General features: G+C 46.0%; 1 protein-coding gene across 1 annotated transcript in view; it reads left to right on the top strand.

The window, feature by feature from the left end:
* Positions 1–13,573, top strand: part of LOC1276733 (uncharacterized) — a 117,518-nt gene that overhangs the window by 66,443 nt on the left and 37,502 nt on the right. The window contains exons 6-7 of the mRNA XM_061642553.1: positions 3,444–3,569; positions 5,380–5,484. Coding sequence (XP_061498537.1) covers positions 3,444–3,569; positions 5,380–5,484 — 231 coding nt within the window. The remainder of the gene's footprint in view (positions 1–3,443; positions 3,570–5,379; positions 5,485–13,573) is intronic.

Raw genomic sequence — 13,573 nt, 5'->3', positions numbered from 1 at the left:
CGCAATGTGGATGATAAATAATGTCCTTCCCGCTCGCTCGCTCGCTCCGTGATTTCTTTTCCTTCGCTCGTGATCATCGGTAATAGTTGGGCGGACGAAATCAACATTCACCATTCAAACAAACAGTCAGCATTCGGTCAGCAACAACGACAACGGCACTGGTGACGACGGTACGACTATTCGGTTACATCATCGAAGAAACTATCCACCGTCCAATGGTGAAGGTGAGAGTTGCCCGTCTCCCCACGGCATGTGACACTTTGTGCGCTGTCGCTCATTAATCAGAGTCAGGGAGGCGTTCAGTGTTTCGGAATTTCGGGGCAATGTTTTATGAACCCCGGCCATAGTGCTGTATTGTTGCTTGGTGCTTGGGGGTGAAACAACCTTGCCTAAACTATCCCATTTTAACCCTGCTGACAGCGGTGAACGTGACCCCGGAACGGTTGAGTGGTTCGGTTGTTGGCACGCGAGCAAACACTTACCCGTTACTTGCGCTTAATTAATTACTGCTCAGTTCAGCTGCTGCGCAGTTCTCGGTTGGATTTATGTATATTTTGGGACAGACGGCTCAGGTGCAACTCATCACAGTTTTTTGGTCCTCTGGACGTTATTACTGATGTTTTAAGATGATGTCTAACATTCCGAAAGCTTCCGTTCTGTGCTTTGAGAAAAAAAAATACAAACCAGCTACCATGTGCTACCAGATGGCGCTTCTGTTCCCGTGTCAAAAAAAAAAACATCCCAAATGACCTAACGGGAAGGAGTGCCTGCTCACAGTGCCGTTTTTCCAGGGCCAACTTTTCCTCAAAAAAACCCCAACGCCGCCTTTGTTGTTTTATTACGCTGTTGTAGAATTTGTGTATGTGTATGCCTGCTTGGGGAAGCTGCTGGCCTTTGTTTGTTTGTTTGTTTGTTCGCACGGGGGTTTGTTGTGTTTGGTTTGGAGTGTTGCTGTAAGGATGCCCTCAGCACCAAGCTGGGTTGGCAGTTGAGGGTGGATCGTTCATTCATCTCGAGTGTGTATTTGCTCGGTACCGCTTCCTTCGTGTCGGTAAGAATAGGCAAAACAGGAGTCAAACCATGGTACGGAAATAGCACACCACAACACCATCGCGAAGCCAAGACGCTCAAGACACGGTTCAGCAGTTCCAGGAATTCGAAGGCCCGAGGAAGCTACATGAATGAGTGAGTGTTCCGTCCGACTTGGCGTGGTGTGGTATGGCAAACTCTGGCCATTCTCTTTTTAAGGGATTTTAATAATAACGTCCCTGGGAGGGTGCGTTTTTTCTTTCCCCTGTGCTGTGTTTTTACTGCCTACTGGTTTACTGTCTCCAACTCCAAAGGCACGTGCACACTGCGAACAAAACAATAGGCCCAAGGCAAGGCGCACAGGAGGAAGTCTTCGCTCCGAGCGGGGATGCTCCTAAAGGGAATAGAAAGTTAGAAGAGAATGTCCACCGTTCCTATTACGATCTACCTCTAATCAACTTTCCCTGTTTTGTACCAGCTCACCACACCCAAAAGGTGCGTCCCATGCCTAAAGCAACACGATCGTCTTATAATAATCTTCCACAATCTGCACCAGCCTTGCCATTGTTTCGCCGGCGCCTCGCTTTGCTCGCTCGTTGACCTGCTTTTTGCGCCTGCTTCCCGTGCTCCGGTCCCAGTGGTGCAAAAACTAAGGAAAATCATCACGCTCAAACCATTGAGTGACGGCTGCTAGTGCTGCTGCTGCTGCTACTGCTGCTTTCTTTCAGCATGGGCAGTTTGGGGTACAAAATTAGTTGCCCTCTGTTATTTGCGGAAGGACAGGACGTTGAGACGTTCTGAGTGAGGGCTGGTGTGGGACCAGCATCTTGTGCCACTTCTTTGCGCTCTGTTCTGGTTTCTTCCAAGGCGGCTGGGAGGGAAGTTAATGATGATACGGCCCAACCGCTTGCCCTGACAGCTCAGTGGCCGGTCAGTGGAGAAGGATTCGTTGGGTCAAATGGTGTCCGGGTTTTTGTCCTTCATGCGTTGAAGGTTTTGCTGTGCGATTGGTGCTGTTTTTGGGATGGGAGTCCAGAGGGTCGGATAACCGATGGCGCTTAAGCGTTTTTCTACACCCACTACCCACACGGCCCAGCAGAGCTTCGGTTGACAGTTTTATTTCCTTCAACTTGTCTTTCTTGTTCGGGGGGGTTTTTCTTTTTGTTTTTATTGTGCACACGAATGTATGCGGGGCAGTGAGTTCGATGCCACACAGAGCGTAACTTTCTTTCCAGCGTGGGAAAAAAAGCCTCCCCAGCCAGCCGCAAAGTAAGCTTATCGCGCTGTAGCACAAGAATGGGTACTGTTTTCCTTTCATACTCCGCAGCTCACGATGATGAACATCGGGACATTGCATCCGTCAGCAAGGAAGGAAAGTCCTTCGAGGAACTCGTCAACGGGCAAGAAAAGCTAACGTTTTTGTTTTATCAACAACTGTGCCCTCGTAAAGCCGGGCCATTGTTGAGCTGGGCGGTCTGAGGATTGAGCCCTAATCACAGTGTTGCAACCCGTACTCAACACACAAACATACATCGAGAGAGAGAGAGAGAGAGAGAGAGAGAGAGAGAGAGAGAGAGAGACAAAGGAGTCCAGTGTTTTCCCTGTTTGCCATTTCCCTTTGTTTTTTAGAAGTCAGATTTAATTTGACGAGCCTTGGCCTACAAAGACGCTGGGACATGGGAAAAGAAGATATATAAAAGCAAAAGCACAAGAAAAACAAAGCCCTTTATCTTCTTCTCTCTCTCACACACACACGCTCTATGAGATGGTGGACCTTTCTTGTCATGTACACCTTCCCCAATAACGTTCGCAATGTATTGACAGGTGCGGGTTTCACCATTCACACAAGACCAAGACGCATCCGGAGCACTGGCACACACGTGCCCTGTGTGTGTGTTTTGCTTTATTATTCCAAAACCGCCCAGCAACAACAGCACGCAGTACGGCGAGGTCCATTGATTGAAGATCCTTTTAAGATATGTACGATGAAAAGATTAAACGTGCTGCTTTCCCACTGCCACCGCCAAAGCTCGTTTGTGCTCGTACCAGGACATGGAACCACCTTGTACTGACAATCTTCCTTGGCTGGAACTGTTTCCCTGTCTTGGAGGAAGATGATGCGGGGGTAGGTGATTGTGTTGGGGGCTAAGGGCATAAATTAAACTGACATTCTTCGGAGATGCTTCTGACACGCAGAAATTTCATCGCTCTCATCGCACACAGTTGCTACGGCATGCTAACTGGCACACACCGAAGGCGATTGTTTTGCTTGGGAACGTTTTTGCAAACGGGAGCCTGGATAAAATGATAATAAAAGGGATATGGCTCCTCATGAAACATGTGTCGATTGTGAAATGTTTCTTTTGGGGACAAAACAAACTAAAATTTGTTGCTTTGATTTCCTTCCTTTGCAGATCATATTCGACAAATTCACCGTCGGCCGGTTCGACGAAGGGCTGATCGACCCGGACATGGATTCGAGTGACGCGAGCCTTACCAGCGGCGGCGATTTGCCAGGCTGTCCGGAAGGCTTTATGCAGGTAAGAGTAAAAGGTTGAGCTGCGAATAACATTATTGGTCTAGTTTGGAATAAGAATTGTCATAAAAACATCATAATATAGAACTTCCATTATTTGCTAATCTCTTAAGGTCGTCAAACACATTTAAGGGTAGAGGAACTAAACTTCCAAATTAAAACATAACTTACCCCTTTGATTCAACGTTACAGCTGGCAAAAGCTTGCCCCATTTATCAGAGTTTACAATAGCACACTTCTTAGCAGGAGATTTAAACTTATCAACTCCATAAATTGATGCACACGGTAAAACGGCGTTTTGTTTGCAGCAGTAGATTAAAACTTTCAAGCTCAGCTTTCTCTTTCCCTCCCACTCTCTCTGCTCTCATCGCCTCAAACCAGACATGTAGCTGACAACTCAATTAGCTTCGTAAGTACTCCGGCACACACAGACAGTGCAAGCGGACTGTATCGATGCCAAAAAGTACGCGCACTCCGGTGCAGCAAAGTGCCGGACCAATCCGGACCGAGGGCCAATCGTTCATCCGACACTGCAGCCAGTCGTCGCTCAGCCTTATCGCAAGCTGACAAAACTTTGCTGCTCGACAGTGCACGCTCGAGTGTAACGCTTTGCCAACACAGTGCCACGGCACACACACATACACCCCCGGAACTACCTAAGCCCAAGCATCACTCGAACCAATTGCAATTGCCAACGGAGGAAAGTTTTACATGTTATTGCTTACATTCGTTTGCGTCCGAGCGGACAGGGGGAGCTGCCCTCCTTCCAGGCCACTTCCTTTGCGCAAGTGTTTTCCCTTCCTTCCTTAAGCCTGATCCTGATAAAAAGGAGACTACTACTCACATTCGCAGACGGCTAAACTCTTGTGAAGTTTGTTTAGCCGGGCCGGGCCAAAAACGGACCGATCCACTCCGGACCGATCCAACCCCGACAGACCTGCCGACTAGCCTATCAATGTTTTTTTTTCCTTGCTCTTCCTTGGCATAATGCTGGCAGCTAGAAAATCGGAGCAGCCACAGATGCGCCCACCGTCCAGACAGCGGGACCTGTGGTTTGTTTGGCTCGTTTTGCTGCCTCTGTGGGCAATAGAAATAGGATTTAAGCGGACTTGGTTGATTTTTGCAGAAGGCAACGATACTATTACGCTGGATTAGTGGTTCGAGTGAGCAGCTGAGTTAGTGCGTGGCTGGTGTGGCGCAATTTATGGAGCTGGCAAGTTTGAAACAAACGCTGGAATTGCAGTTTCATTTCGCTTGTTAGCTTTGGACTGTCCTTGCCCAGAACTAATCGGGTATAATTCATGATTCGATTGTTCAACGAATTTACATAAAACAGAAGACCCCCACTGCCACAGAAACGCAACATCCCCATGTCATATGCATCGTCCCTCAATCATGATGCTCCTGACCGCTCGGGTTGTGTTTTGCGCCAGCGCCTGTCACTCAAACAATCAAACTGCCGAAGATGACTCCAATGCTGGTAGCGTTTCCCAATCCTTTTTTCCCGGTTCCAATCGGTTGCTTTTTTTCTGTTCCATGAAACGGGCAAATAAATTTCCCCAAAACGTGTGCCCATGCATCAATCAATGTCTGACAGTAACGTAACATAGGGTACATTCGATCGTTCCCTTGCTCTTTCTCTCTCTCTCTTTCTCTTTTTCCTCTTCCAAAATTCAATAAAACACGATCAACCTGCTGCTAAGGCGCGTTTTTTTGCGTTCACTAGCAACTGTTCCCCTTCCCTTCAGGAAACTCTGCCAAACACTCGTATTAAACTCTTTATCTATTTTCTTTCCCCTTTCTCTCCCTCACAGCTCAGCGAACTGGGACGCCCATTCACCGGCGGGTCCTGGTGCGGGAAGGCTTCCGGTCATCAGCTGTACTTCAGCGAAACATCCACGGTGACAGCATCTGTCAAGGTAATTTAAACTTCACTTGCAAACAGGCGCACCGGGAACTTTGGGTTCCGCTTTTCTTGACATCGTCTCCCAAGGTGGGTCGCCTATCGTCGTCGCCGTGTGTGTGTGTGTGTGTGTGTGTGTGTGTGTGTGTGTGTGTGTGTGTGTGTGTGTTTGTTCGCTTTGCCAGCGTGTACGCTTGTGTGCATTTCACTGGGGAGGGGGGGGGGGGGTTTGGGAGTTTTATTTTCATTTCCGGTTACGTCGGGATTGTGAACTGCAGCGCACGGGCTAAAACCGAACGAACGACTCTGAACACACACAACGTGTTCTTGCCTTCCCCTTGAACTGCTCCATTTCCTGCACAGGAGCGCATTCCCGGAAGGGTTACCATCGTGAAGGTCTGCCGGGGCAAGCTGGACAACCGTTCGACAAGCGGTGAAAAACAATTTCCCCTCGGTACCCCGAAACCAAACCGGCACGACAGCCATCTAAAGGGCTAAAGTCATGTGGTGCTGTGCTTTCGGTTTACCTCGGACCACCGTCAGCTAAACTCTCTCCAAACTGCCGCGATGAGTCTTGGTGTGCTTCCTTTTGCTTTTGTCCCATTCTTACTGCTGCTTACAGTGCCTTCGTGTGCCTTCGGTTGCCACCCGGTGTACTTAATGTCGCGAATGTTTATTTATCAACCAGCGAACAAACTCAACTGAACCGAACCATGACGGTTCACCGGAAGAAAGTCAGGGGGCAGTATCACTCTTTCTCTCGCTCTCTCTCTCTCTCTCTCTCTCTCTCTCTCTTCTGAATGTATCGCTACTTGGAATTCGGTAAATCGTGTTGAAAAATGGCCACGAATCGGGAAGCAGCAGCACTGGGGGCGCGGAGGGAACATTGATAACAACGAAATGGAAAAGGGGAAGAAAGCCACAGGAGGTAGATGCCTTCTTCACATGACAGCGAGATGAACGAACCAAAGGTGGGACTAAAAGGGGGGAGAGCAGGGATGCAAAAAATTGGAGGAAAAATACGGATCACTCATGTGCACACTGTTTATCCTGTTCTCTCCCTCTCTCTCTCCCACTCTCTTTACTCTCTTCTTCTCATGCTCTTCATCGGTATTGGAACACAAAATTTACTTCCAGCATTTGTACTCGTGAGACTCGGGGACCTTGGGATCTGGGGAGTACGGGACGAGCCGAGTTGTAAGGATCAGCCCGACGTCGGGACGGGAGGCACACGGACGTCAGTAGCAATCGAGTGGAAATATACATTTTCATTATCTTTCCATTCCACACTCGTTCCTCCCACACCCCCCCGCTCTCGATCCGCTTGGTCCACTTGGTGGTATGGTGATTGGTGAAAACTCTTCAACCGTGCCATACACCCGAGCGACCCGAGCGAGAAACAAAGCATTGGCGGGAGCTTTTTTATTTCGTGGTTGTGTGTGTCTTTTTGTGTTGGTGTGTGTTTTGATTTCGGTAAGCTCAGCATTCGATGCCAATCCCAAACGGTGTTGCTTGCCCCATTTCTGCTTCATTGGGTTGGGTTGGGCGAGCTGATCTCAATCATCTTTTCTGCCGAGAATTCATACCAATCACAACATCAGGCCGTCTTTTTCCTGGGTGGTTAGGGAACGAGGGCCCAAAAGCTTTCACCTGCTTCTCGGCTGTCTCGAAAGCATTGAGTAAGCGAAATTCTCTAAACACGCTACGCTTAATGCTCCATACACAAAGCGAGAGGAGTGGGAGAGAGAGTGGGCAAATGCGGGCACTTTGGCCGGAATTATGAAAGAAGAATGTGAGTTGCTTTATCGTATTTAAATCAATTTTTGAATCAATCCCGCACACTGCCAATCAGCCTCCGCTAACATGATATTAAGTTATTTATTCTTCTTCAAGTACCTTAAACGAGATGAAAGAAAAGTACTGGCGGGGCATAAATTCTGCTCAGTTTAGGTAATAATTGATTTTTGCCTCCATTAGAGCTTAAAGTGTGCTGTTTTGTTTGGTGAAGAGATAGGTGAGTGATGGTTGAAGGATGAACCTGATTGATTAGCTATCATGAGCAGAGCTGTGAGTAGGGCATTTGAAACGAATTTCGCTGATTAGAACTTTGATCGTAGAATGGCACGCGTTTTGTTTGATAAATGGATTGAAACAACTGCTACTCAGCACTTACTGGGTCGAAGTAGGAACTGTACAGAACAAGTCTGTAAGTCGTTCATTGATTGAGACAGGTACAGGTACAGTTTTTGAATCAGAATAAACTAGGGATGAGGTCCGAAACCATTCCGTTATCCCGACCCCAATGGCGAACGCCTCCAAGCTATCTTGCCACCTCAATTCGGGCCTACCACGACTCTTCTGTCCTTGTAGACGGCCTAAAACGACTTACGGGCTGTGATGCGTACACCGGAGCCTGGCTAGCTTGATACGCTGCACGACAGTGAGATCACCGTACATCTCGTATAGCTAGTCGTTATAACGGCTCCTCCATTGTCCTTTCACACATACGGGGCCAAAGATGCTTCTGAGCATCTTCCTCTCGAACGCGGCTAAGAGGGTTTCGTCAGATTTGGACAGTGTCCATGTTTCAGAGGCGTATGTGAGTGCTGGTACTATATAGGTATTATATAGTCCCAGCTTCGTCCGTCGCGAAAGGTTCTTTGAGGTGAACTGCTTTTTCAGGCTGTAAAAAGACCAGTTGGCAGCCTCAGCTCAGCTATCATGCTGTGGTCATTGCTGACCTTTGACGAGAGATAGGTGAATTCCTGGACACCTTCAAAAGTGCGTTCACCTATCTGCACGTCATTGGCAGACGGCACAGGATTGATAGGAGTACAGCATTAATTACAAGACCTCTATGGGTTGATGATAAGTTCCAGGATTGGTATGAGTTCTGTATGAGTTTTAGGGCCTGTGCAGAAGCAATAGGGTAAATATTGATTCGTGACTAGTTTTTTGGACCCATATAGGTACAGCAACATTCTCAAGGTTATGGTATGGGTTCGGGTCCTGTCTCTAGACCAATAAAGGATCGAAATCTGTTCAAGGACAAGCATGGGTTCAGTATCAGTTCTTAAAACGATATAAGTTCTGAATTATTAGAAATAGTGGTATGATATCAGAATCAATTCCTTCATCAATTTTGGTTTGGAATCGGTTGCAGGACCCATGTGGATGTTGCAACTTCCCCAACGTCAGTAGAAATTAGAGATGACTTCCAAAACCTGTATGAGTTTGTGATCAGTTCCCGGACCGATACAAGTTCTGAATCAACTCCAGGACCGCTATGGATCTAGCAACAGTTCAACAAACAGTAAAGGTTGACGATCTGTTCGAATGTCGGTACGAGTACTGCATGCAAACTTCCTCGATCGATACTGGTTTTATATCAATTAGAGAACCGGAATAGGGTCAGGACCAGTTTCGAGATATGAATGGGATCAAGATCAGGACTTGTATGCATTGTAGATCAATACTAGGATTGGTATGGGTTTGTGGTCGGTTCCAGATCGGTGCCACAGTAATGGTTCTCAATAAACTTTACCACTCTGGTGCTCCATGGATTTAAAACATTCAATTTTAAACTCTTTGAAGGTTTTATATGTCAAATGCAGTAAGCGTTGTACAACAAACCTTCTAGTAATTGTTTTAGAATAGTCATAATTACTTTTGATCGGCAGTGTACACCAATGATAGTTAATGTATTCATTTAAACGACCGTTTTGTAACCCACCACTAATCTGGTCCTTCTCAAACATTGTGGGTTTGTTAGTTGCCGGTTAGTTTCTCGTTACACGAAAGGTGATATAACCGTTGCACCATTTCCATTATGGCACAGCAATATGATGCCTGAGCCCAATCGATTGACAATCGTTTTAATACCTCATTGGAAATAAAATAAACGGGGCGGAGGAAACGCTATTCATCTCCCACTATTAAAAATTCTGTGGACAAATTTTCAGCAACCTTCAGCAGTATTGGTCCACAAATTATGCATCCGTTTGGTAAAAAAAAACCCTTACCCAACCAAATTGCCAGCCTGATGGGCAATGTAGTGCGGAAGTTTATTGCTGTAGAGGAGGGGATCGTTCCGTAGCGTGGAGCACAAAAAAACACCTGCACAAACACGAAACAACCATTCAGTGTATCATCTGACAAATAAAATGACAAAAAATGGGAATATATACCCATACGGTTGTGTGTATGATGGGAAACTGGGACAGCATCCAGGGAGTAATACATACATACACACACATACATACCAAAAATAATCCATTCTGCACACCTTGCTGAATTACCGATTCGTAGCACTGTGTGCTCACTGTCCTCAAGGGACCCACACGCGGGGGCGGTTCGGTTGGTCCGTAACGAACGAAAACCCCGGGAAATGAACGAACACACGTTTGCAATTATTGTTCCGGGGGAATGAATTCCCGGTTTCCCGGATGCTCCCGTGCATGCTGAATGCTTCCCCTTCTTGCCTGCTTTCCGCCGTGTGTTTGTGTTGTGTGTGTGTGTTAGGCCAAATATCAGCAACATATCACTGCGCCGGAGCTTTGTGCTTCTACACTGCGCTTGCCATTCATTCAGTAATGAGAGCAAAGGAAGGAACAGAAGTAAAAAAAGCACCAAATACCCATACACACACAGAAGAGTAGTATCGGAGAGAAAGCTAATGGAGTCCCGCGCGAAGACTCCCGGGAGGAATTGCAACAAAATGAGCAAACGGACAGAACGACACGACAAGCAAACATGGGAAGTGGGAATGGAGGGGAAAGGGAGATCCAACAATGCACATAACTCACACCGTGGCAAGAATGTGGATCGTGTGGTATGTATGACCGCGTCCGGGATGGGCGTGCGAAGCAGCAAAACCACCCGAAAAACAGGGAAACATTTTCACTCTGCGGCGAGAAGAATTGCTGTCTGCGGTGATGTACTGCAATATTGTTTCTCACCCTTCCAGCGCAAGGGGGAATGGTGATGATGATGAGGGAGGGAGCGAGGGGGAAGTGGTTTCGCGGAAATACACACACACACGATTGCAGTAAAACCTCCAAGGCGAAACCCTTTCCCACGTGAGCGCAGTGAGTGTGTTTTCCTTTCGGCATTCCAAATTCACACATGTATGCATTTTCATCATTTCCTTTCCACTTTTCTCCCGCCCGGCATTCCCGGAGCAGGAAAATTTATCAATGGCGTAGTAGGAAACAACAAGGCAGATCGGTTCGTTGGTTGATAGTTAGCCGAATGGGGAATGCATCAGTCGAAACGGTGTGGGGTGGAGAAAGAATGGTTGCATCTCGTTGCACAAATCTCCAAGGGTTTTGTGCCAGTTTTTCGTCGAGTTTTGCTTGCGGCTTGTTTCTTCTCCGCATGATCGTACCTTCCTTGGTGTTCTGTATCCACCAGTGCTGCATCTGCAGTGGAGAGGACCGAAACAAAGAGCAACAGCGAAAGGGAAATAGTAATTTGAATTGGCATTGCGGTAGCATATTCGCTACACGCTCCTCGAACATTTCGACCAGCAACCGATAACCTGGCCTTCATCGTTTCAGCGATATTTTGGAATGGGTTTTTTGTTTTTTGTTTTTGGTGTGTGGGGAACGATGGAGTGAGATGAACGGGGGTTTCTTTTGCAAACGGAGCAGATGGATGGAAAGAAAACTGTAAAAATGGCGATCAAGGGGGCAAAAAATCCTCTCCTATGGGTGGCTGCATTGTGGGGCATGTTGCAGCCAAATGGTGGTCATAAATATTATTGTGTTTGTTTTTTATGGGTGAGAAGAGCAGTCTTTTTATGTATTTTCATCACGGAAATAAAATCAAATTGTGAATAAATTTATCTTAATTTGCTGCAAAAATTATTGTTATGACATGCTAGTATAATGCAAACAATAATTGAGTTAAATAGATTTAAATAATTTTTTAAGTATCGTATTAGTGATGACATACAAATTGAGAGATTTGTAATAGACAATTAGGTTTTTATGAAATTATTTAAAAAATAAACGTGAAAGCTCCCAACCAGCCTGAGCTCACAACAAATTTCCTTGTGATATCGTACAAGTGAAACATATTGCATACTTTTAGGCGCTTTGATGTTGCAAATCGAAGGAAAATGTTAGCTTCTGTCTTTCTATGTCTACGTTTTCATTAAAAAAAGGGACTGAATATAAAATAATATTCCATGTTACAAGTTCTATAATTTTAGCAACCTAGAATTAAGTAAGTTTTAAATTGTTTTTGTTTTTAAACATCATGTAAATGTAAAGCATTATTTAAAGCTTATGCCTCTCTTTCTTTCTGTGAACTTAGTGATCTGCTGATGTAAAACATGAATTTGTGAATCATTTTCCTCAACGCACAACATGCAAGACGGCGAGAAAGTTCAGCATTTTTGGGCGCCAAGTTTAGCCATTCGCTCACCAGTGTGCAGCAGTAAGCTTATGCAGCTTGTCTGCCCTACCATAACGCCTCCCTTAGGTTGCAAGCTTGTCCGCACAGTCTGTTTGCTTTCTTTTTCGAACAACGTTTTGTGTGTGTGTGAGTGAAATGTGTATTCTTAACCATTTGCACAGACACAGGTTCTGGAGGTTCGTACACAAGGGTCCGCATCCTGCAAGAAGCAGCACGGGTTTAATCGCATTCTTTGCCATTGCTCGTTGTGCGCGGTACCGCTGCTGTTGCTGTTTGCTTACTAATGCCTGCCAAAGGCAACATAACCTACCGCAAGCACGGCTCATCCCGAGTATTGTCGAGTGTTGCGTGTACGCTCGACTTCATCCGGTTGAAATGTTCCCTTTTTGTGTGTGTGTGTGCAGGGAAATTTACTACCAGACACCGGAAAGCAGCAGTAAAAAGCAGTTATGCTTATGCAAGTTTGGTTGCATTTGCTTCGTAGCAAGCGGTTTTGAAGGGCTTTTTTTGTAAAAATCGAGTGTTTTTCTTCATCTTCCTTCCTGCCAAAAAAAACCGTTCGTTTATTGGATTTGCATTCGTATCGAAAGAATTGGAAACGAACGATCGCTGATACACAAGAGCTGGAGCAGAAGCATAGCATTCTTTTTTGCCTTTTTTGTGCTGTCGTGTGGCAGACACATTTTCCATTTGCCAATAACAAAAAAAAACGGAAATCCCTCCTGTCCGGACTGGCCATTTTTGCGGCCATTTAGTGCAGAGCGTTATTGTTACTTTTTTGTAGCCTTTTTCCGTAGAATTAGGAAGCGTTTTTTGTTGGACGATTGCTAGCTGCAGTACGATTCTCGTACCACTGTTTTGTTGTGCATCCCCGTGCTGCAGGAGCTGCGTTTATGAGGTAGAAAAGGTTTTAAGATGCAGACAGAATCATGCGACAGAAGCAAGTCAGTGAAGAAATGGAGAGAATGAAAGATTAGCCCAAGAAGGAAAAGCGAGGGAAATGGTTGCAACGGTGCGCACGCAGAAATTGGGCTCGAAACGTGTCGATTGAAATGCAATTATAAGTGTTTCCATTTCCATCTTTCACACGCTTGAAGATAACAAAAAAAACGACACGATTGAAGCTCTTTTTGTTTGCACAAGTCTGTGAGGATCACTCTTTACCGCATTTCTGTGGTTTTTTTTTTTCACTCCCTCACATCGCTGGAAATACCGCAATAACCTGTCAGCTCAAATTTGCATGCATTCGCCTGTCTATGGCTGTGGTGCATCATCGGCTAATTGATAACACATGTGAGAAGGGATAATTGGATCCGGTTTTAGGTGGACGGCTTTGCTCATCTTTCGTTTCCATGTACAGGTTGAAATTTCAAACCCAGAAAGCTTACTGGATCGGAAAAACTTTCCAGTGTTCTGAAAGGTGAGGATGGACATGTACTGCTTGGTCAATTAGGATGCTCTTTATTACATGCTACTGCCGTAAAGGGAACTGCACGAGAGGAACTATCTTAAAATAGCTTCGAACCTGAAGGGTCGAGTTCAAGCCGTTTCCTTGTTCATTATTTCCTACCGACACGGATGCTGTAACACTACTTCGAACACTACTAATTGAGGCGGTACTTTTCCTCTTAACAAAACTTCCCAGTAAACTCTTACGCAGGAGACATGCACTCGATCGATGCAAC

The sequence above is a fragment of the Anopheles gambiae genome, chromosome 2, assembly GCF_943734735.2.
Source record: "Anopheles gambiae chromosome 2, idAnoGambNW_F1_1, whole genome shotgun sequence".
NCBI classification, from domain to species: Eukaryota; Metazoa; Arthropoda; class Insecta; order Diptera; family Culicidae; genus Anopheles; species Anopheles gambiae.
Note: the sequence above shows the minus strand (reverse complement) of the source record. Positions and strands in the feature narration are given on the sequence as shown.